The sequence below is a fragment of the Mauremys mutica genome, chromosome 7, assembly GCF_020497125.1.
Source record: "Mauremys mutica isolate MM-2020 ecotype Southern chromosome 7, ASM2049712v1, whole genome shotgun sequence".
NCBI classification, from domain to species: Eukaryota; Metazoa; Chordata; order Testudines; family Geoemydidae; genus Mauremys; species Mauremys mutica.
The window spans coordinates 9,899,895-9,924,661 of NC_059078.1; the positions used below are offsets into that span (position 1 = coordinate 9,899,895).

Consider the following 24,767-nt stretch of genomic DNA (forward strand, 5'->3'; position numbering starts at 1 on the left):
GTTTAGTATAAAGTCAAAAGTGTAAAGTAAGAATGTCAAATTAACTATTTTAGATCATTCTAAAAACAATTTAAAAGTAACAGCCATCAGTAAACTTCTCTTACTAAAACCTCCTTCTTAGGGCCAAATTCTAAATTTGGGGCTAATCCTGCAGTCCTTACTCAGTTTAAGGACACACCTATGGTACAGTTAGGACACAGGGAATCTACTGGTAACACTGGTGTGACTGGCTACAACACAGTTCCATCTTCTCGTGTTCTTGAGACCCTAATCCATGAGGCTGAACAGGATTAAAGATTTGGGTTTACCTAAAGGTTTTCTATAGTGCCCATCTCTGTAGCATCTCAGCACTTACACCATTCTGGAAAACATTTCAAATATGTGGTCCAGGAACATGGTTAAAGCTGGGATTTTCAAAGGATCCTAAGGGAGTTAAGAACTCAAATTCCACTCAAATGTAACGGGATCTGGGCACCTAACTCCCTTAAGCTCCTTTAAAAATCCCAACCAAAATTCCAATCTACACTATAAAAAAAAATCATGTGCCATCTCTCCCAAGATGGCTGTAACTGTAGCATATGCAGGCTTATGGAAGTTTTAGCTTGAATCATGACTGTGGGATTAGACTTTTAGCTGCTAAGGGATATCTTCCATCCTAAGATATTTTATCAGGCAAATATTTTTTTTATAGACTTAAAGGTTTCCTATTAAACATTAAAAAAACTTAAAGCTGCCTACAACATAGACATACATGGCCAAAAGCCATTTTTGTTAACACAAATAAAACTAAATAAACAAGTCACTCAGTATTTCATGAGCTTCTAAGCTGTTTCTCCTAGGAGTAAGACAACTCTGCCAAAGAAGGTGCTCAAGTAGCCAAGCAAGCACAAGGCAAATTTATGACCCACTCCTGTTGTCCTTATTCAGGCAATATTCCCACTGATACCAATGGGATGACGGGATTCTATTTCAAGGACTTGATTCTACCCCCATCTATTCAATAAGAGTTTTGTCACTGACTTCTGCAGGAACATGCCTTTGGAGAGCAATGTCTCATTTTAAGAAGTACACGGGGCATGTATCCAAATATCACTAAGTTAAAGCCATCATTAGCTTGAACAGACATCTCTCTTGCCCTACCATCTCACCTGGTCCATGAAACCTACTAGAGACCACAGGAGCAACAGACAAAGCTAAAGTTTGAGGGCTACTGATGGACTAATGTTTTTTCCAATCAACAAAACACTTGTCATGCATGTTTTCTAAAAAGAAGCGCCGTTCTTTATACCTTTCTTGGAATTGCAGATTCTAACACCAAATTTGGCCATCATTTTCTGACCCAAAAATACCACTGCCATGTGAACTGTCCAGAGAAATTTGAAGAAACCAGTTTCTTTGCCCACAACATTGTGCTTTCATTTAATAAACATGGACTTTTTTGCTCTTTAAATGTTGTCCATGTGCAGTTTTTGTGTGTGTGCACTTCTGATTTTATTTTCGATTTTTAATCATTCACAATTCACTTTAAATTTCCAAAGTCAAATATTTTGCCAAAACATAGAGTACCTTCAGTTACTTGAATATCTTTATATAAATTGAATAAAATAACATGGTGACTTTAGCTCATAAATAGCATGCCGCTCAAGTACGATAGAGTGAACAAGTTTATTTTGTGGCTAACTAAAAAACCTTGGGCCTGATTCACCAGTGCATTACTCCAGTTTGATGCTGGTGTAACTCGATTGACATTAATGGTGCTATACAACTGTGAAGTTGAAATAAATCAGCACTGAATCAGATCCATTGCAAATTTACAGAAATTAATGTAACATTCACTGTTATTCATGTATAAACACACAGCAAGAATTTTCTCTTTTTGTAAGTTCCTGGCTATCATTCTGAAATGTATATATTCCCATCATGCCTCAGTGTTTTTCAGCCCCATGATGCCCTCACTTTTGATTGTGTAGATGAAGTTGAAGTGCACAGGGTATTTACTGATCCAGTTATCTTGTACTGTGACAGGCAGAATCAATCAATCAAGAGGCTAGCTTTATGCTTACGTATTCCAGGCACATCTCTGCACTTCAGGATACGAGATCACAGTGTTATCCAGCCAAATTTGATCAACAAATGCAGTTCCCCTGTGCCACAGCAATCTCAGATGAAGATGTTATTATGTGGAACTGAGCAAAGTGATAAAGACAGTACAGAACAGGGAGGATAAGTCCAGCTGGACCTTTCTGACAGCTTCTATATACTAAAAATGCAATGTTCCTTTTCTCTAGGCTTATAAAAGTTACCTTTATTTAAGAAAAAAATACATTCACAGGTGGCTGCTGCAAAGTGCTTTCTTCCCTCCCAATATTTGGAGATGCTCAGTGAAGGAAACAATATATCATGTGGATTTCTAACAAATTCCGTAATGCTGGGTAACATTATCAATGCACTTATATGAATGTCCATACCACATTGCCATGTATCATGCTTTTATATTATGTCATCATGATTAAGCGAATCAATATCTGAAGGACAAAAATATATTTGAAAATCATGGCCAGTTTAAGCAACCTTACAATTTTTTTTTCCTGTTAACACCCTTGTTATAACAAGATGCATGCATCTGTGTAAATGTTTAAACATGTTTCAAGGAAAGTCAGCGCCAAGCTTTTATTTTGCCAATAGCTTTTCACTTCGCTATTGCCCTACAGTTATTTTACATTATTTAATCCAAAATACCATCTTTTTGATTCTACCTTTCTTTTGCATTTTAAATCTTTAATGGAAGCCTTTGGCTGTCCAGGGGTACAATTATTAGATATCTGCAGAGAGAAATTGAAAAATTAATCATACTTTCCATTTTGTATTTCTGTACTACACAAAAAAAAATTATCTATTCTTAAAGCTAAATTCTATACTCTTTCAATATGCTCACACCTAACACTGTAATTTCTAAGCAGCAGTTAGTATATCCTACATTTAATTCTATTCAGCTATAACCTCTAAGTTATCTTGGGAACACTGTGTACTGTTTTCAAATCAAAAATTTTATTTTAAATCATTTTTAATTAAAAGACATTTATTGGTAGAGCTTATGATCTGTACTGTCTAAAAACAGGCTAAAAGAACCATAAACTAATCATACTAATGATATTAAAATTGTTTATTACCCTTTTATGGGTTTTGCTACTTAAATTACAGTTTTTCACAACCGTTTGCAAAATGTGTAACATAATCCTTATGCAGTTTATTATAGAAACAGATATATGCATTAGTATAACCTTTGTCTAAATAGCTCCTTAACCACACGGGAAAAAAGAAATCTAAAGTTATCTATCAGCATGTGAGCAGTATCAAAACTGCTAAATCTATTAACTTTGTTTTCCTTTCACTATTATTAAACTGGAAAGCAAAATTCAGCTGGAAAATTATGCCATTTGGGTTCTCTTGTCATCATGTAGTAAGTATGAGAAATATATGTGCAATAGCCAAATGGCCAATAGACAAAACACCCACACCAAGTGACGTACTGTTTTCCATACCACTCAGACAAAATCAAAACAACAGAACTGTTGCAAACAAAAACAAAATAACATTTCCCATAAGCATTCCAGACAGAGAAAATTTACAGGAAAAGAAAGCTGGGAAAAGAACCAGAAAGAAGTGAGTGTTCATACCTCTAGCCATAAAAGACCATTTCTGCAAACACAGTAAACAGCATTTATGTGCTTTCAAGCTAAATTGTTAACAATTGATCAAATGTTTGTCAGACTTTTAAAGTTAAACCACTGGCACCATTTGAGAAGATTAAATTATTGGCACCAGATTCTGATCTCAATTATACCGGTGTAAATCTGGCATAACTCCATTGGGCTGTAATGAAGTGACTCTGGATTTACAGCGGTGTAAAGGAGGAGATCAGAACCTGGTCCCTTACATTCAAATGAACAATTAATTCCAGCTAAGGAGCAAGTTTCATTCAGAGAGGACAGCAGGATCACAAGCTTACAGGGGGAAAGTATGAGTGGTAAGTTAGTTAGTAATGGAACAGAAACAATCAGGTTGGTTATTTCAGTGCAGTATGTTTTGCTTAGTCTTTAAGAAGGAAGATTTTTAAGTATTTCTAGGTCGATGCTGTGGCATGGTGAACACCACTTGCAAAAAGGGAGGCTGTCGTCTTTGCAGAACTGACTCACATTTATATAACTTTATTAATGGATCTGCTCCCTGAAAGTTACAGTATCTGTGTTTAGCTGCGATACCTGACCATAAATTGTGGCAGTGTAGTGAACATCAGTAGCTGTATTTTTACTATTTCAGCTACTTGGTTTACAGTGTCTCCATCACAGTGAATTCTTGTCAGCTGCACTTTTGCTAACACAATTCCTATGTTTTGCCTGGCAGTAAATGGACGCTTCTGCCCCAGCATCATCTAAACAACTCTGTTAACATTTGCCCCCGAGCGTCTCTCTCTTTGTCCAGTCCCTGTCTTCTAACAGATGTCATCCAAGTCTAATCAAGCATAAAATGGTCATAAATATTTCTTTCTGGTAGATTTCACATTCGCATTTCATGCAGGGACATGATATTTTTCTGCTACCTCCAGGGAGTACCTAATGCAAAAACCAGTTACTTACATTCAAGGCTCATGTTCCTTTAGTAAAATGCAGCACATGTTCTCAGTTCAAAGACATAAAAAGGCACAAGACTATCTTCTTTTGTTTAACTGCACCCTTTTTAAATAATATGTGCCATAGTTTACACCTAAGCATGACATTGTTTCTCGTTTAGTAGGAAAACATACAAGAATATAATATCAGATTCTGACTACTCTCTCAAATGCAAGCACTGTAGATTTTCTATTCTCAAATACTTTAACTATTGCCCCAAAGAGATTTTTTTCCCCACAGATTGAACTAACAAGCTATTGAGATAAGAAAAGCACTTTTCTATCTTGGTTGATTTTATGAACAATTTTGCAATACTTCATCTTTATGTTAAAACAATAAAATGAATCTAGGATATCAATGCAAGGTTCATGCCTGTTTAACAGTTGAAGAAGACCATCATCAGTAGTTAAACTTTGATAATTCGGGGGGAAGTATAAGAGATAATTAATTCCAATTACTTAAGGAAAAGTATCAGACACATCATATTTATCTTGGGTAAACTTAGTAAATAATGTGTCAGAACCCGGAGATTATTTTCAAAGCTATCTATTTTTTCTTCTCTCCCCCATTATGTTTGTCAAACCAGAAATCTTACACAGTTGTTTAAAAGGAACCACAAAACACTTAAAGATACAGATCACAACAGAGAAGCTGTTTTCCTCCTTCTCCGTTGAGCCTAATATTTGATTACTGTTAGTCAAATCAAGCTTTCAGGCAAATAATCTCAATTTTTCAAGTTAATGAGATGTGGTCATGTTGACAACAGCTTGCAGAAACTTTTAATTCTAATTCCTGTAGGCTGTGCTGGCCTCTTTTACAGCAACCACTGTATGAATTTCTCAGATTTGCCAAAATGGCTTATGTAGACAAGTGCACACTTTAAAGAGGCACTAATTAAAAATACCCACTGGTGTCATAATTTAAATACCATGAAAATAAACTGTAAAAGTAGCTCAGCTACAATCTTATGGCTTTCCTTAGAGCTCGTTTACTTTAACTAGAGGATGTTTTATTGCAAATGTATTCTTAGCTAAAAACAATTTTTCATCTTGGTTTTGATATAATTAAGCAATTTATGTTAATATTTGTTTCACATAAGCTATTAAGCAAGCCCCCCAGAATAAGTGTTAATTGAGAAAGCTGCAAAGAACTATACTGCTGAAGTAAGCAGCAAATTTATACTGTTGATTTAGAGCACTATCTACAACTTCCTCCCTTATTACAGCTCGCTCGCTCTCTGCTACAAGGCTCCCAGCTATACTGAATCCATTAAAACACTTTACACTGCTGCTATTATCTACATTCAAACTGCTTTCCTTCCACAAGAGAGGTGGAGCTTGGTATTATTCTCAACGCATTTCCCTGGCTACAACTTCTCTGAAATTCTGTGGTCGTTTTGATTTTTTTTTTGGTAAGGAATTCAAGGAGCATAGCTGTGCTGTAACAAAAGCAGACGTGAGACCCAAAAAAAAAAAAAAAAAAGTTGGTGCTGAGAGGGTTAAACTTATTTAAGGGGTTAAATATGCAATTACCGCTGACTAAAACCAGAGAGACATATAGATAAATAGAAGAAATGAAGTCCCCAGGTTCCATTCAGAAGCCTTCATCACATTACTACCAGACAGAAAACTCTTTAAGTACCATTTTCAGATGTTAAATCATTGTTCGTGCAGCACATATTCCCACTACTCCTGGGGGAACAATATCTGAAGACAGCGTGCTAACAAATGCAATCCAGTAAACAGGCATTTTTCCTCTTGTTGTTAGTACCTTTGTGTTCCAGCTCCCAGCTCTGTCATCCATGCCTTCTCTCTGCTTTGAAGTTAAAGTACTGAATGAGCGTTGTCATCTATTATCCAGAGTGTGCATGTAGATTATAAATAAGAAATAAAAGTGACTTTCAGTACACTGCTTTTGCATTAGCAAGTTGCCTTCTCTGTTACCTCCTCTGTCCTTCATACTTTGCTACCAACATTATATTAAAAACCTGACTTTAAGTGTTTCTTGTAGATGAAAGACACATTCTATAAAATATGTACACAGCAGAGACAAAAGTTTTATTGGAACAAACAACTCTTGCAGTTTAAACAGGTTCATGGGTTCAGCTTTAATAGATTGTTTAACCCTTATCTACAGATGTCCTTCAGGCCCTTTACATGTTAATTGGATCCACCTCTTTATTTGCATGCTGGGTGTTGACAAACAGCCTGTGACTAGTAACTACCCGAAAGTTTATTTGTAGAAAGAGCACTTTTCTAATACTTAAATTATTTATCAATATTTTCCACATGTAATGATCTCAGGACACTTTTTATATAAAGGTCAGTGGTAAATATTCTTCACATGAGTAATAATGCTGGTCAGTGCTTGTTCCAATTGTAGCAGCTTGTACTTGGGCATATAAGTCCTTTCTCAACGAGTGTACAAGCCGTGCTTTTTTATGCTAGAGATATTTCACAAAAAAAGTCAATTTATGTTCTTAAACTACATGAGTGGGAATCCTGAATAACTCCACTGACTTCAGTGGATTTCCACTGGTTAACTGAAAACAGAATTTGGATTACAGAACTTTTAAGACATTAACGGTTCAATTTTAAAGCTTTGGTGTCTAAAATTAGGCACCTCAAACAGCACTGAGATGCCAAAAATGGACATTTAAGCACCCACATTTAAGTGCCTAAATACCCAAATTAGGCTGATTAAAGGCCTAAATTTAAGCACCTACTTTTAGACATCTAAATCATTCAATTGGGCTGTAAGTAGTAAATACAAAACAAAAACAAACCCACAGTGCTCTATGTATGTGAGCTCTCAGCTAACTTTTGGATATTCTTTTGTTCCATGCTACAAAAGGCCAATTTCAGGACATATCCGGAACAGTAAGTTCCTTTTAGATACAGTGAGACTTTTACAATAAGAAACTACTACAGAGAAATGCACATTAGAGAGAGATAGAAGAGTTGGACAGAAAGGCATTTCTGCATTGGCACTTCCCTCCACCTAGGTCTTCAGCTGAACATTTCAACTCATATACTACACACAAGTTGTTACAGGCTGATAAAAATATAACTGGAAGAACAGACTGGAAGATTGAGGCTCACATGGAGAAACTATGGAAAGGGCTAGACTGACGCCCAAAGAGGTAGGCGGCATCCTGGGTCTTGGCTGTCAGGTTAAGACATCAGCTGTGACTTCCAGAACACAAAAATATGCCTGATGGAATTCCTTGCCAGCAGGCAGGGACACAGCTTTTGGGGCACGAGCAGCAGTCAATTAGTTTTCATGGCTCAGTCAATCATATCAATGGTGTGTGGAGACAGAGTGGACAGGTCAAAAGAAGGTTCCTACAAGGCAATCTGATAAGGGCTTGCAGGCTAAACAGCGCCCCCCCCTTTCACCTCTCTCCTTCAGATGCCTTCAGTCTTCCTTTCTTTCAGTGACAATGCCCAAGGACACTCCATGCAGTCCTACAATTTCCAGCCATGATGCATGGAAGTCCCTCCACAAGATTCTTTTTGCAGGAGATTCAGGCCCTTACAGAGGAGCACGAGGAAAATGGGGTAGATGATTTTTGGAGGATTGTCACCTACCACCTGTCTCTTCAATTACTACACAAGGAAATCAGGAGGCAGGCTAATATCAGAAGGAGAGCAGCATATCCTCGCTTTCCTGCCATGTGCTCTCGTGGACAGGATGCCACTCGCACAGCCCCCACCCTCACCCACCTTTCCACTCCATTCAAGTACATGGCAGAAAAGGAGGGCATCACCACAGAAGATCAGAGGGAAGAAGAGACCAAGAGAAGTTCATGGCAAGTTAAGCAATGCCTGCCAGTGGGGCAGACAATGGTGAACAGCGGGAAGAGGACTCCTTTGCAGGGATTAGATGTGATTTGCATGATGAAAGCCCAGGCAAAGGTTAAGGGATTAGTTACTTTTTCCAGGATAAGGATATGGATAAGATTGTGCTGGACAACCCTTCATAAGTGAGCAGTACATCTCTAGGCTGTTCAGGCATCTTGAGGATGTCAGTAGTTGCTCTTATTTCTCCCTGGTAAGGCAGCAAATGAACAGGTGAGGGCAGGGCCGGCTCCAGACCCCAGCGCGCCAAGCGCGCGCTTGGGGCGGCATTTTGCCGGGAGGGCGGCAGGCGGCTCCGGTGGACCTCCCGCAGACGTGCCTGTGGAGGGTCCGCTGGTCCCGCGGCTCCGGTGAACCTCCCGCAGGCGTGCCTGCGGATGCTCCACCGGAGCCGCGGGACCAGCGGACCCTCCGCAGGCACGTCTGCAAGAGGTCCCCGGGAGCCGCGGGACCGGCGACCGCCAGCGCGCCCCCGGCGGCGTGCCGCCGTGCTTGGGGCGGCGGAATTCCTAGAGCCGCCCCTGAGTGAGGGTAGATGCAGGGAGCGTGTCAGAGGTGCCAAGTGATTGCTAGGGGATTACGCTGCTACACAAATCCCTGACATTCACGAGCCTGGGTGGGCTCATGAGCAGGATGCACACATCACAAGCCCTTTCTGCTTCTGCATGCTTTTACTGGCCCCCATCAAGTGGCAGATCCTTAACGTGGGGGCAGCCCTGTTGGGTTCTTATTACTGGATGCCCAAAAGTGGGCCTGTGGGTTCTAGGAGGCCTCTTTCAATGTGCCATTTCTTTTCTACTGTACGTCCATGAGAAAGGTGGGTTGTGTGGGGTACTGATATATTTTCATACTTCCAGTGGGAAAATCTGACACTTCACTGAGCACATGGACCTGCCGAGGATACTGGGGGATGTTTGCACTGTGGCAGTGTGCATGCATGTGAATATTTTTTTCAAAAGTTTCCAGCATTTCAAAACCCAGATGACTTGTCGGATTCTTTTACCCCTCCTGACTGTGGCCTTAAAAAACTTGTCTCATGGTCAATCAATGGCAACCCTTCCTATGCTGGCTAGAAGAGGAAAGATTTTGAGGAGGTAATAGGTGAAAATGTTATCACTTCTCTACAGGAAAGATGCTGGATCCCCTGGTTGAGGGCTGGCGTGTCACTAAAAAAAAAAGCATTATTGCATTACCGTGTGGCATGCCAAAGATATCTTGAAAACCTGGTGGCTTTGTTTAGATATTGTGATATTACATGCCAGGCGCATGCCATTTTTCAGAGTCATCCTCTGGCTACCAAAACCAGTGAAGGGTGATTTTGTGTTACAAGTGGCTGCGTTCCCATCCACTTCTCGTGCTGAAACAGACCCGCAGCTCTGGCTGTGCACATGGCACTATTCCAGCGATCCCAGTTCTTCTACAAGACCAAGTGGCTGGCAAGTTTCCCATTTGCCCAACCGTACTGATGAGTAAGAAACGTGGCCTTTGTATAAGTTGAGCCGTAGAGTTACACATAGTTCCCAATATCAGGAGCTCGCTCCTGAGGCCAAGAGGAGACTGCGTGAGGTGCTGGTTCTTTCTGACATCATGGATCAGATGCAAAAGGGATTCTTCACCATCAAGGCAGTTTGACAACGCCTGCTGAACTTGAATTGTCCTGCACATCAAGGATCAACAGAAATGCGATTTTGATGTTTGAGGGTCAGGATGTTGCACCGTTTCCAGATACAGTATTGTTATATATTGGTCATGCTGGACCGCCTAGAAGCTTTTGACATAACCTGAATATAGCCTCTTGCTTCAGCTACTATATGACACTGCAGCTACTATACCGCCGGTGCTTCCAGTCACACCAAGGAATCAGTTTAGTTGTAATGGACAATAGCAACCCTTCACCTCAGGGGCAGGGCTGGCTCCAGGCACCAGTGCAGCAAGCAGGTGCCTGGGGCGGCCAACGGAAAGGGGCAGAACGTCCGGCTCTTCGGTGGCAATTCGGCGGCGGGTCCCTCAGTCCCTCTCGAAGGCAAGGACCTGCCGCCGAAGAACGAAGCGGCAGCGGTAGAGCTGCCGCCGAAGTGCTGCCTATCACGGCTTTTTTTTTTTTTTGGGTGCTGCAGCTTGGGGCGGCAAAAATGCTGGAGCCAGCCCTGCTCAGGGGTTTCAAAACGTCCTGTGTGAATTGATCCTATTTCCTATTCCGTTCCCTATACATAACATGAATCTGAAGAGGTTTTGTGACATAGGTAGAGTACCATGGGTGTGCTGATCAGATACATCTCATGCCATCAGTCTCCTATGGGTTTGGTCTCTGCTGTGGAAGAATACTTGGCCAATACTGTAGACCGCAGAGTTACAGTGGAGACTACTAGGGGTTTTGGACAGGGCTTTGTGAATTGAATATCAATGTTTTTGTCCCAGTAAGCCTTTACTTTGCCCTTCTACATTGGGGGACTGATGATGGATTTTTGATATCACGGTACAGCCTGAGATTCTATTCTAACAGGCTTAGGTGAACCTGAACCTACCTGTAAGACTCACCACTGAAGTTAGCTACAAAATAAGAGATACCGGTCTGATCATTTTGTGCATGAGATCAGTGGCTTTTAACCTTTTTCCGTTTGAGGACCCCTAAAATATTTCAAATAGAGATGCAGACTCCTTTGGAAATCAAACAGTCTGTAGACCCCCAGCTGTCCACAGGCTGAAAACCACTGCATTAGGGACTTTTTGATGCAAGGCAAGAGGCAGAAAGACGTTGGTAGCTATATGATATCAGACAGCCACTCAGCAGATAACAGTTTTTGAGACCAGTTTCTTCTCTTTTTCCTGGACTGAAAATAATGAAAAGATGTGCCTCCTGAGGATAACATTGTGCTTCTGGAAGAAATAACAGATTAAATGAGGAACTACTGATACAGATTAAGAAGAAAAAGGGATGGTTAAGTGGGTTGTTTCCATAGCACATCCTCATATGGTGTTCCCTGTGGCCAAATAAGGTTTGAAGAAAGATCCCCTAATTCTTTTGTAGTAAAAAGATCTAGACAATTGGTTAATAGATATGTGGCACCTGGTATCTAGTTAGGGCTACTTTTGCCATTGTGAACACTTACTCTGTGTAACTGCTCAGATGTTTTAGGCTAGGTAGGCTGCATCTAATTGACAGAGGTTCTGATGCTTCCACTTTTGATTTCCTTGGGTGACTAGAAATATTTGTCCTAAAGGCAGGACAAGTGGATGCAACCAAGCAAAGGGATGATTGATTTCTCCTTAAACTGGGCTGTTCTTACCACCCTGGGAGGGATGTGATTCTCTCTTCTATTTGTGATTACCAAACAAAAGTGACTGAAAAAGTCAGTCCCTCCATGTTGGTTGGTGAGACACTCCTTACTAGACAAGTGAAAAAGCCATGTAAAGCTGACCACAACGTGTCTTGAAATACTACTGTTTTCCAGTCTCCCCTTGGGCTTTGTGAAAAAAGCCAGCCTACCCAAATTAAAAGATGAGAAATGATAAGGACAGGAGAGAGAGAATCTTAAGCGCCCCTGGATTTGGCTGTCTGGATTGATTTACAATGGTGTGATTTCTACAGTTAGCTAGATTATCAACGATCACTAGCAATGGTCTACTGTAACCAGTAGGCCTCTCTCAAAGTCATAGCCACAGAAGGTTCCCCAAACAAGAATATCAAATGAGGTTCTCTTTCCTCAGGGAAAAATTCATATTTTCACTTGTGATTTATGAATCTTTTACATTCCTACCATAGTCCCTATACACCGCCCTAGTGAGCAATAACTTTTAGGTGTCACGCCAAGCAATTGTCCTGATAATCAATTAGGAGAAAAAACAGCTAGTCAACAGAAACACTGAAAAATAAAACACTCTAAAAAGAGCACCCTACTCTGCAAAGAAAATACTGTAAACAGAGCTAATCACTGCTAAACCCTTATAATCCAGTCTTTATACAAGTTAAAAGAATTGAACCAAGAGTAAAAAACTTCAAAAGGTCTCCTTCCTAATCTGTAGAATCTGGTGAATCATTTCTCAAGAAAAATAAGGAGTCTGAAATATTTTAAACTCCAAATACTTCTCTGTTGTGAAAAGGGGTTCAAACATGCCACACAATACTGAAAAAACATACAATGCATTCCCTACGCCTGTCAGTCAGCGACAGCTGTTCTAGACACCTGGAAAAAGTTTACAGTTTAAGGCTTCATGTTCTGTGTACCTAAACACAAGGGTAATAAAGGAAAAATTGTCAAACAGAAAATGGCCTGCTTTCAACTTGACTATAAAATATCTACAGCTACCAGCACTTCTTGTACCTTGTTAAGTATTATGTTCAATAATATTAATAGGCCCATATTTACCATATCTTAAAAGCTAACAATCCCATTGCTAGCACTAATTAAAAAGACAAGAAACTGAAAGAAAGCAGTAGATTATTTCTTCAATATGGATTCATGCCTAGATTTAATAAAACCTGTTTTAGTGTTATAACCTTACATTTGTTTCAAGAACACTATAAAAGATAAGTCTGCTTTTTGTTGTTTATTGAGTAAGGAGGGATTTTTCTTTTGGATCTGTATTACAGAATGCAAGCTATCAGAGTAGGAATAAGTAGACTATTTTCCCTTCACATAACAAGCTGCCTGTTATTCAGCAGGCATGTTTTGGATCATGATGTGAGTTGAAAAGCTGAAAGTAGCGGAAAGGAGGCAGGCCATGTTCCACTGCACAACGGGCATGTTTACACAAAAGTCATACTTGATAATTTTGGCAAAAATAAGGATACTTAAACTTACATCAGTGGAAGGCTTTGGGTGGATGGATGTCCAGGGGGGCGGAAACCCTGGCTCTGTTCCTTTTCTGTGTTCATGGAGTGAATTCACAAAAAGGACAATGGTGAAGAGAGATATTTATACACTTTTCAAATTTGCAAAAGGAAGCGGAGCTCTTGCTCAGGAGGGGTGAGCTCCAGTAGTCAGAACAGGGGACTAGGACCAGGACTCAGAATTCCTGGGTTCTATTTATCGCTCTACAGTTTACTCTCTGTGACCTTATACGAGTCACTTTAAACTACGGCTTTGATCATGCAAAGAGAACCATGTGAGTGGACTGACGTAGCTGTGCAGAACCCCATTGACTTCAGTGGAGCTTTGGGCAGACGGTGGGATTTCCCCAGGCGGTTTTCTGTACAGGACTGATGCCGAAGACTATTGGCTGGAGAAGGCTGTATTAATCTTTACCACGCTCCATTTCCCGAGAGGATGGGAAGATCCACACAACTGCCCCATTGGCTCTGCCCTGCCTGCTCAGGGGTAAAGAGGGACTCCACATAGCTAAGCACTGCACGGGGAGCATACACCTATCACGCTGACTCCCCCAATCAGTTCCCTCACACAACAGAACCATGCTGGGTCCCACTGCCTGGTGAGCCTCTGCACCCAGGGAAGTGGACTGTGGATTCTGGCATAAGCCAAATCTCAATAAAAAACAAAATCTCTATTCAGCACTTTCTTTGTGTCACTTAAGGCTCCCCAGGCATGGGCCACAGTCATACAGACATTTATACAGCCAAGTGCCACCTAAATATTTTCCATTATAGAAACATTTTGGAAATAAACCCGCTTCCTTTTTGCCTTTTATAAATGTTTTTAAAATGTCTCCTAATGCTGAAATATCTATCAGCTCTCCCAAATCCAGAGCTGCAACACTATCAAAATCTTAGATCCTGAATGATGCACAGAAGTGCAGAGGCTGATCTCAATGTACAAACTAACCCACCTATCAGTTTTGGGCTACATACCTATACAACTGATTATAGGCAGAGCTGGGTAGCAATGCCTCTCGTTCAGGTTACCTAACACTTTCCATTCTAAGACCCCGTGTTCAGTGGCTTATTACTCGCATTTTCTAACTTCCGAGTTCTTGATTTTGCACACTTAATTTCCTTATAAAAATTCTGTATGTTTATAGAGAGACAAGGTGGGGAAAATAATATCTTTTATTGGACCAACTTCTGTTGGTGAGAGAGACAAGCTTTCGAGCTCCCCCAGAGCTCTTCTTCAGGTCCATGTAAGCTCTGTATAAGATCGACAGAAGTTGGTCCAATAAAAGATATCTAACTCACCTTCCGTCTCTAATATCCTGGGACTGACACGGCTTTAACAACACTGCATATGTATATGTTTAATGCATACTACATCAGCATCTACTCCATATTCTGTCACTCCAAGGTAGGCAAGATATCAGCCGAAACTACTGCATTATCTTCCAGCATCCATGAAAACCCACCAGCCCAATCTGTGCTAATCTTATTAATGAACTGCCACAGAAGGACCAGCACCTTAACTAGATTGTTCACCCTTTCATCCTAAACATTCTTTTCTAGCTAGGCTTCCAAAAGAAAAGCCAGAACACCCTTCCCTCCCACTTTTCTTTCACTGAGTTTTATGCAGGAGGATGGGTTGGCAGGTAGTCATTAACATGTTAGGCAAGTGGGCACATAATGCAGTATAATGTAAAGTGGAAGACATTCTACAGCAATTCTTCCAGGGATTGAGATTTTCCATGGGCTGGTGGTCATTAGATTAGGTTTCATTATGGGTGAAACTCACCCCTATGCCAGCAAAAGACTTCTATCCCATGTAAGCCTCCCGTAAGCTGTATTTTTAGGGTTTAAGTGGTGCCTGGGTTTCATGTTGGCCCTAGGTACATGGGAAAATTTACATCTATAATTTTATTTTGTGTCTTCGGTGTAAAATGTTGGGTACCAATGCCCCATAATATGAACCACTTTAACTTTAGATCTAATTTGACATGTTTTCACCACTCAATTACTGTGTTATGTAGAACTGAAAATCTGAAATAAATGCTTAGTTTAAGAAAAATGCCCTACTTCCTTCTTTGAGTGAGCAAGCAATTAGAAACCCAAAGCTCGGGGTTTGTTGCTGATGAAGGATGATGCAGGATATAACCACAGATCCAATGTTGCTCTTCTGTCTACACCACTCTTGTGAACAGCCAACAAGAATTTTGAAATGCACTCAGCTCACCAGAAAGCAGACATGAGTAGAGAGGATTGCATGACATCCACAGTCTTAACAAACCAACCCATTGGCTGTCTGGTAGCGAGTAGCCCAGCTAAAGAGCTGCCCTTTTAGTAGTCTGTCTGTGTGTTCCATTCTATGCATCCGAAGAAGTGAGCTGCAGCTCACGAAAGCTCATGCTAAAATAAATTTGTTAGTCTTTAAGGTGCCACAAGTACTCCTGTTCTTTTTGCGGATACAGACTAACACGGCTGCTACTGAAACCTTTTAACAGTGTTGCAGTCCTTGTTGCCCTTGATTTTTCTGTATCAGTGATGTAATAAAAACAAAATTTTTGTAGGGAAAATTTACTGTAGGTACTTTATCCTTTACATTTCTTTAATTTGTGGTCCTCCTGATTTTGGCACAAAAAAGATGCAGTTATTTTTCCCCAGCTGCCTGCATTTAGCGTCCAGGTACAATTTAGTAGACTAAAATCCCAACTGAACTCTGGCAAGTCCTATAAACCACGCCAAACCCTAACCTATAGAGACACACAAACACACACACACACACAAACACTTCTATAAATGACCCCTGGTAAATCGGCGTAACACCAGTAAAGTTGCGTTTTTTAAATATCAACCCCAAAGATGTTATCTGAAATAAAATCCTCATTACTTCAGATTCTGGAGGCAAAATGTGACCTTACTCTGCATCTCTAAATCTAAACCATTTGTGTTGTCCCCATCAAAAAATGAGGCTGGTCGGTATAAAAGCACAAAAATGCGTTAGTTTTCTCTCTTAAAAGATAAGTCGACCTAGTAAATCCCACAGTTAAACTTAGAGGCTTGAGCTAAACTGTTTATTCAAAGTTAGAGGCATTTGTGCTTATTTCAATACTCTATTAGAAGGCAAAAACGTCCCTTCCATGCCTTTTGCATCTGACATCTGTGTAAAAGTGGGTCCAATGACATTTCTTTACTTAAAGATTGCCATCCTGAATCTCTCTGTTTTTCAAATAATAATCCATATTATGCCAACAAAACATTATCCCAAGCCACCTGAAATCATAACCATTTCCTATATCGCTTTCCTAAGTCTGTCTTAGGGCTTGTCTACATGGACACGAAGGCCTGGTTTACACTACAAAGTCAGGTCAAGGTAAGCCGCCTTGCACCCACCTAGTTATGCACGAGTCTAACTCTTAAATGTGTCACCCACTGATGTAAGCACCCTGTGACACCAACATAGTAACAAGCGGCACTGAGCCATGGTCAATGTACTGAGGTTGATGCAGTGTAAGGGTAGACACTGCATTACCTACGTTGAGCCTAACAGTCCTCGAGCAGCTGTCCAACAATGCCTGACATTGACTGCTCTCTTCACATTTGTGAACTCCGCTGCCAGGAGTCTCTTTTCCTTTAGAGCCCCATGAATTTTTAAAATACCTTTTTCTGACTGCCCAGCTTGGAGAGCACACCTAGCAGCTCTCCATTGCTGTGTGCAACTACCCAGCTGACCATGCTGGCTACATGTTCCAGACAAACTCCAGCTTGGAGCAGACAGGAGATACTGGATCTCCTGGGCCCGTGGAGAGAAGAAGCTGTGCAAGCACAGCTACAGACCAGGCGTAGGAATGTGGACATCTATGAGCAGACTGCACGGACGATGCAGGAGTACGAGTACAACAAGGACCACCAGCAGTGCCATGTGAAAGCAGAGGAACTGCAGCAGGCCTACCAGAAGGCCAACAATCGATCTGGTGCCAAGCTGCAGATGTGCTGCTGTTACAAAGAACTGCAAGCTATATTTGGCGAAGACCCCATCATTACCCCACAGATCACTGTCAATTCCTCCAAAATGCCCGAGCCACAGGCCCCTGGCATGAACAGTGAGGATGAGGAGGAAATGGAAGAGGAAGAGCAGGAGATGGGGGACATGCAACTGGGGGGTCCAGCTATGCTGTGAGCCAGGACCTATTTGAGACTCCACTGCAGTCCAGTCAGTCAGCCCTGGCGGCCAAGAACAGAGGAGCCTGATGTAGGGGAAGGATCCTCAGGTAAGTGTGTAAATTTATTTCACATTACAGTGAGGGCACCCGCAACTAACAGAACACAACAATCGACTTTTCATTAATTTACTCGTACTAGAAGAGAGAGTGGTACAGCAACGGAAGTAGAGTTGTTACCTGCATTTCACTGCACTGTGGAGTTAGGCCAGGGGGAGCCATGTGGAGCAGTTTATGTACGCAGGAATGTCCCTTGAATCCTCTCAAGAGATCTCAATGAAACTTTCATAGAGGGACTCAGCAATCTTCTCCGGAAGGTTTCTAGGGATTGGAGCCTTAGTTCTTCCTCTGCGGTAGGATAATTTCCCACACCAGTCAGAGAGAACAGTGGCAGACACCACTGCAGTATACAGGCTAGCAACATAGGGGCCCGGGCGGCTTCAGAACAGCAGCAGCAGATGTGCTCTCTCTGCCTTTGTTACCCTCAGGAGTGAGACATCAGCTAAAGTCACCACCACTCATGGAAAACATTGCCAGTAGTATGCCCATAGTTTCACGCAACTGAGCAACTCCTCCCTCCTCGCTTCCCTCACCCCCTGGTGGGTCCCGCTCACCAGGGCTTGCCAAGCACAAACACTCTCAAGCAGATGTGTCAATGAGCATGTCTTGTTTAAAATTTTAGGGGAGCCAGGGCAGGGAGTTCTGAATCTTAACTTTTGCTTTCTGTTGTGACTATACTGACAATTAATGGTACTTCCATGTGCTTTATCTGCAGCTGCTGCCACTGAAGCCTTGAGGGGTTCCCCTCCACACTCATGGAATACCTGAGCCAGATACGGAGGAGAAAGACAAGAACTTGGGATCACGTGTTCAATGAGATCCTGCAAGCTAGTGCTGCATCAGACAGTGAGCACGGGGCCTGGAAGATGAACATTGCAGACAGCCTGAAGAAAGGAAGAGTGGAGAGGAGGAAGGCCCGAGAGTCCCAGCAGGAAAAGGAGAGGGGGATGCACCAGAACATAATGGGACTTTTCTGGCAGCAAACACAGATGCTGCACACTCTTGTGGGCCTACAAGTTCAACAATCTTGGGCTCACCTCCCTCTGCAGTCCATGGAGAACTCCACTGCAGCACCTCCCTGAACAACCCCCCTCAATATTCCAGGTGGCATCAGAGGCCACTCCCCTACCCCTACCACTCCATCCTGGGGGACATTAAAAACAAACAACCACAGCTTTACATGCACTGACTTCTGAAAGCCACAGTTGTTGTATGTGTAACTAAAATGGACACGAATGATCTTTCACCTTCATAAATTCTGTTGTATTATTTTGTTAAGTTTTTCATATATTTGCTTTAAAATTGCACAGACTTTTCTTTTCCCTGATTTTGTTAGAGAATAAAATTCTATTATTTGGAACATAATTCCTCATTAGTTCACAATGTATGCTGCAGACTACCTAGAAGCTCTGAAAGCAACCAAATACATGTTACTGTATGGCGTGACAACTCATAGGATCACTAACAAACACAGTGTAATAATCATAAATGTACAGCAAGCACTGCAAAAATAGGTGCACTGACAGTGTTATAGTCACACACGTACAACAAGCACAACACAATTCCCGACATGTCTCTAAACAGCAGGGCCAAATAGAGCTCAGTACACCACAAAGCATTACTGTGGCTCACTGGTTCTTCAAAGCCTTCCCTGAGCCACATACCTCTGTGTTGAGCTCTCCTACTAACCCTCGTATCTGGCTGTTCAAACTCAGCAGACAGCCACTCCACTCCACTCTGGCAGCAGCTTTTCCCCCTTTCCTTCACAGGAAACAGTACCCGTTTCTCAGGCCCAGCAGCAGCACTCCACCACCTGTAGCTGCTCCGTGAACCCCACCAACAACTCTGAATTGGTTCTCACTATGTCCCACAGCAATTTGTACTCCAAGAAACTGTCATGTTCCCTATTGAGTTGGTTCTTCTTGCAGCTCTGCACATTCGTGCACCCTGTGCTTGCAACGCTTAAGACAGCAGTGCAGAGCTTTGAAGGCTCCATGCTTCTGCCAGTTAGCGGACAGCGAGGGGGCGCACATGGGTTTTGGGGAGTTTGAAAACAGGTGCAAAAATTATGGACTATGGATAACACTATGGGATGGAGACAGTTGCATGGTGGGAAGTTGGACCCTTGCTCTCGGTTACCCCTGTGCAACTCATTTTGGCCCCACCATGTATTGCCAAAACTTCACAAAAAACAATGTGCTAGATGATGGTGGGTTGCACACTGGGATACCTATCCATGATGCACTGCACTGTGCACCGATAAAAGCACTCCCAGTGAGTAGGCGCTCCGTCAACAGAAGGTGCCAAGTATGCACGCACACAAGCAATATATTAACTACAGCAGTTTTATGCCAACGTAACTTACATTGACCAAAGTTTGTAGCGTAGACGTGATCTTCAGCTGTGCCTTCAGCTGGAGCCAGGGGTGTGATTCCCTGCTCAGGTCGACATACTTGCACTAACTCTAATTCAGCTAGTGTGCTAAAAATAGCAGTGTAGCATATGAAGTGGCGAGGGCTAGCCACTCCAAATATGTCCCCATAGGGTCTGGCCAGGTTTGGATTTGAGGAAGCTAGCTCTTGCTGCTGCTTGCCACTGTCAGTGCTATCACGGCCACACTTCTATTTTCAGCGTGCTAGCTCGACAAGAGTTAGCACAAGCACATCTACTTGAGCTGGAAACACACCCCTAGCTCCATGTATAGACGGAGCCTTAGTTTGTGGCAAGCTGGTGCCTTGCATTTCCCTGTCTCATGCTCAGTGCCTGTGGGAACTCTGCTGCTGAGCACTCTACGTTCAACAGGGTGCTCTGAAATGGGAGTAAATTAAACGGCGCTAGGGAATTTTTAGTGCATGGCAGCAGGGTCCGCACAGAGACTTAATCTACTGCTGCATGCTAACACCCCAACTTGCCATGAATTAAGTGTTCAGGTAGACAAGCCCTTAGAATTTTAACCTGAAATGTTTTGGCAGAGCTACTGTGCTAAATTTGTGCAGTTCCTAGCCACATCTAAATGGCCTACACTTTATCTAGCACTACTAGCCCTGTATTTACAAAGCATTATTTTTACTACCAAATAACCCTTGAAGAGAAAAACAAGAAATATGATTAAGAATAAATTGAAAAGCTGAACCTGAAATAAAGCTGACACTTACCCTCGGCTTCAGAAACGTCTGTGATTTTACACTTACTTTAGAGATATATAGGTTTAATACGGAAAAAATAAAATACTTGTTCAATTTAAAATAAGTTCCAAATGAATTTTGTTTTAAAACATAGTCATGGTGGCTAACAAAACTCACAAAATAGCGACACAGCTGACAATACTCATATTACATTTGCGATACTGTAAAACTTTATTTTATTGCACTATTTTAACTGATTTTTAAAAAACAGACACAACATTTAACTTAGAATAATAATTCTATTTACCTGAGATGCTCTGCATGTAAGTTAGAAACTGTGAATCAAATTTAAATTAAAAAAACCATGAAACATACCATATGTGAGAGCTTCACTATTTACAGTGTAACTTGTCGTTGTGCAAACATTCCGTTCAACTAGTGCTGAGTTCCTTTTCACTTGCTGGAGCTCCAGAAGAGAAAGAACACAATACAGGCCCACAAAAAGAGAAAATCACAGAACTTCATTCTGGTCTCATTTACATAGGTGTAAATCAGCTCTAACTCTGTTGAAGTCCATAGAGTTACACTGGTATAAAGGTAGTTAAGTGGGACCAAAATCATGTTTGTAAGACATGACCTCTGTGAAGCAAAGGCTGATTGGTAGGATGAAATCTGTAAAACCAACGCAACATTATCCTACCTCCAAAAGTGATAATGGAGTCCCAAATGCAGCCTGCTCTTTCACCTTAACAATATATTTTAAAATATATTCTATTTCCAAGCAGTGAAATTTATTCTAAAGTATTCAACACTCCACGCATATTCTTGTTGGTCCTTAAGCGCATCCCTAACTTTAAAAGCATGAGCAGTCCCATTGATCTTAACATGACTATTCATGCACTTTAAGTTAGGCACATGCTTAAGAGCCTTGCTGTACCTAGGCCATAATGAAGAAAAGTTCTATGTGAGTTCAAGATCCCATTATATCTTATCAGGAATAATGCCTTTTTATATTTGCCCCATGACTGACCAAAAGTTTGGTGGCATCACTTATTATACAATCCATAAGTACACAGAACCTCTCTACAATGGTTTTAATAACATCAATCATTTGAAACAGACTTTCAAATTTATATCCTATATCCACTGAATTTCTCTATCAGTGCAGATAAATACTAGCTGTAGATAGTAGCTTTAAAATGTCCCTTTGTTTATTTTCCCCTAACATGGTTAACTGGTGAATATATAACTTTTTTTGCTTTGATGAGTAAGAATGAGCAAATAGAGGCATGTAAATTTTACAAGAGCAGAGTGTGAGTCTATAAAAACAGCATGGTCCTATCATTTCACTGGGGACTTTTCATACCAATGTACTAGGTTAAAAACCAAAAACAACACATATTTCAAAAATCATATTTCCTTGAAGAGTCAATGTAAACCTAACTTGCTACCAGGTTGTTTCATTTTAATTTAAAAGTAAAAAGTTATACCATAAAACCTTATAGGAGCAGACTTCCAAGGAGTGCTTCTAAATTTAGATGTGCACATAATTCAGATAGTTAGATGCCCAATGACCCAGTTCACTCACACTCTCTCTCTGTCTCACACACACACACACACACACACACACACACAGAGTACGCAAATATGGAGGCCCCATAGCCTCATGTGGTTATTTATCAATGATTTTAGAAACAAACCAAAAATTAAACTAAAAACAGCTCAGCAAGTGGAACCAAGCAGCAGTTTCCCCGCACCCTTCTTCAGCAGTAAGAGATAATTTAAGTCTTGTTGATGTCAATAAGTGGTTATAACAAAAGACATTAGTAGCAGAGATGATAAAGAATGTTGCACGAACGTTCTCAGCATGGTTCATTGACAAGAGAGCTACAAATTGTATTATTAAAAAAAAATCATTGGTTCAAAAATCCTGGCAAGGCAGCCATTCTAGGTTAAAACTTGTTTAATTTTGCCGGCACTGCTTCATCTCTGAGCTCGCGGATCCAGAGCTTTTCTGTTAAAAAGCAAAAGACATTTTACGCACAATTTTCCCTCTACTAGAAAGCGGTATATTGTGCCCTTCAGTGAACATAAAATTGATATTATCATCTCTTAGTTTATATCTCACTACTTAACCTTCAGATTAAAAGTTATTAGATTTGAATGACTAAAAAGACATCGTGTCACCTTCCAGTCAACGCTGGGAGATCGGAGAACTTGGGGGAAAAGGCCTGAGTGATAAAAACACTAAGTTACAATGTATGGAAAGTCTGTCTTTTATTCCCCCTGCTGAAAAAGACTCTACAATGAGATTGATCTTGCATGAGGTTATTGTAATCGTGAATTACCAGTGTAATAAAATCCAAACCAGACACAATCCTAATGCCTTGTAAGTAGTTTAATCTATACTCTTAAATGGCTCTTTCAATGACAACAGCAGTTTAATAATTACACCCCATATCTTCCCAACAAAAGTGACTCAAAACGTGTTTTACCTTACAGCCTAACAAACAAGTTTAGTCTAACCCAGTTGTGTCAATATGGAACAAAGACTTTTATCAAAGATCTACTTTAGTAGTTTTGTTCTAAAGAGATAAGTCCACTTCATGATCAGTGGGACCATAAAATTTCTGATGCAATGTATAACCTCCTTTCATGTTTTTTAAAAGATGAAACTGTTAGTAAATTTGTTGTTAAAAAATGTGACAGCATTCAATTCATTTGTACTCTGATATATACTGAGTGACTTCTACTCTGCCAACATGCTCAGGTCTAACCAATCGCCATACTGGGGGGTCAGGAAGGAATTTCCCCCCAGGTTAGATTGGCAGAGACTCTGGGGTTTTTTTGCCTTCCACTGCAGCATGGGGCATGGGTCACTTTCAGGTTTAAACTAGTGTAAATGGTGAATTCTCTGTCACTTGAAGTCTTTAAACCATGATTTGAGGATTTCAGTAACTCAGCCAGAGGTTAGGGGTCTATTACAGTAGTGGGAGGGTGAGGTTCTGTGGGCTACAGTGCAGGAGGTCAGCCTAGATGATCATGATGGTCTCTTCTGACCTTAAAGTCTACTGAATACAATAATCTCTTGAAATTCCTAATTTACCAAATTAAAGCAGTCTCTGAATAATATACATAACCACCACTTTACCACACATTTTCCTCTTTCTTTTGATATGGAAGAGTTTGGTGAAACCAGACATCCCTTATGACACTTGTTTTCCTCAGTGTGAAACTTAAATCTCAATACTGCCAAAGGCCAAATTGCGATACCCTCCCATTGCAGCACCTGGCTACATGAACAGTCCCATTGAAGTCACTTAGACTACTTATGGAGTAGAGAGCTACTCATTGTGTGTAAGGTATCAGTATTTGGCCCAAAACATCTTATGTGAATGTTTTGTATATGAACAGGGTTCTATTTGTCTGCCAATTTATCAGATGCATGTGTTCAAAGGTAAGTAAAGGTGTAAAAGTAGGAAATATGAATGGAAAATTAAACAACATTTTATCAAATTCTGCTCAATAAAAAACTGCTTACCTTATTTTTGTAGACACAGGTTAAACATACTGTTTAGCTAAAAACTCTTCAGAAAGTTAAGTGACACTTGAGAATTACAGTCCAGTCCAGTTCAAAGACAAAGTGATGAAAAGAAACTTTCTTACATAAAGTGCAATTCTCTATATAAACTTCCTTCTTGTTTCTCTATGTACCACTTGCATTTATATTGCTATTCTACTTTGACATAAAAGCAGTCACCTTGTAACCCTTTTTATCAAGTAATCTATGCACTACCTAAAAGTACACTACACTGCATCAGGCAAGCTACAGGTTTACATTATACAAACATTCCAATTCTGCCTGCTCAGCGCTGGTTGTCAATAAATGCAAGCAATTGCAAAACAGCAATGTGTGTTTTTTTTCCTTAAGAGAACACTGATATGAGTCTGCCAGTTTTGCAAAATAAACTCTTCGCAATCTCTGCAGCTAATCTGTCAACAAATTACTATTA

General features: G+C 40.9%; 1 protein-coding gene across 14 annotated transcripts in view; it reads right to left on the reverse strand.

Annotated features, from left to right (window-relative positions):
* Positions 1–24,767, reverse strand: part of FOXP1 (forkhead box P1) — a 498,144-nt gene that overhangs the window by 183,748 nt on the left and 289,629 nt on the right. The window contains exon 2 of one of the 14 annotated variants that reach the window (XM_045023144.1): positions 6,441–6,519. The exons of the other annotated variants lie outside the window; for them this stretch is intronic. Within the exon in view, the coding sequence (XP_044879079.1) occupies positions 6,441–6,473 (33 nt within the window). The 5' untranslated portion in view covers positions 6,474–6,519. The remainder of the gene's footprint in view (positions 1–6,440; positions 6,520–24,767) is intronic. 14 annotated transcript variants of the gene reach the window in all.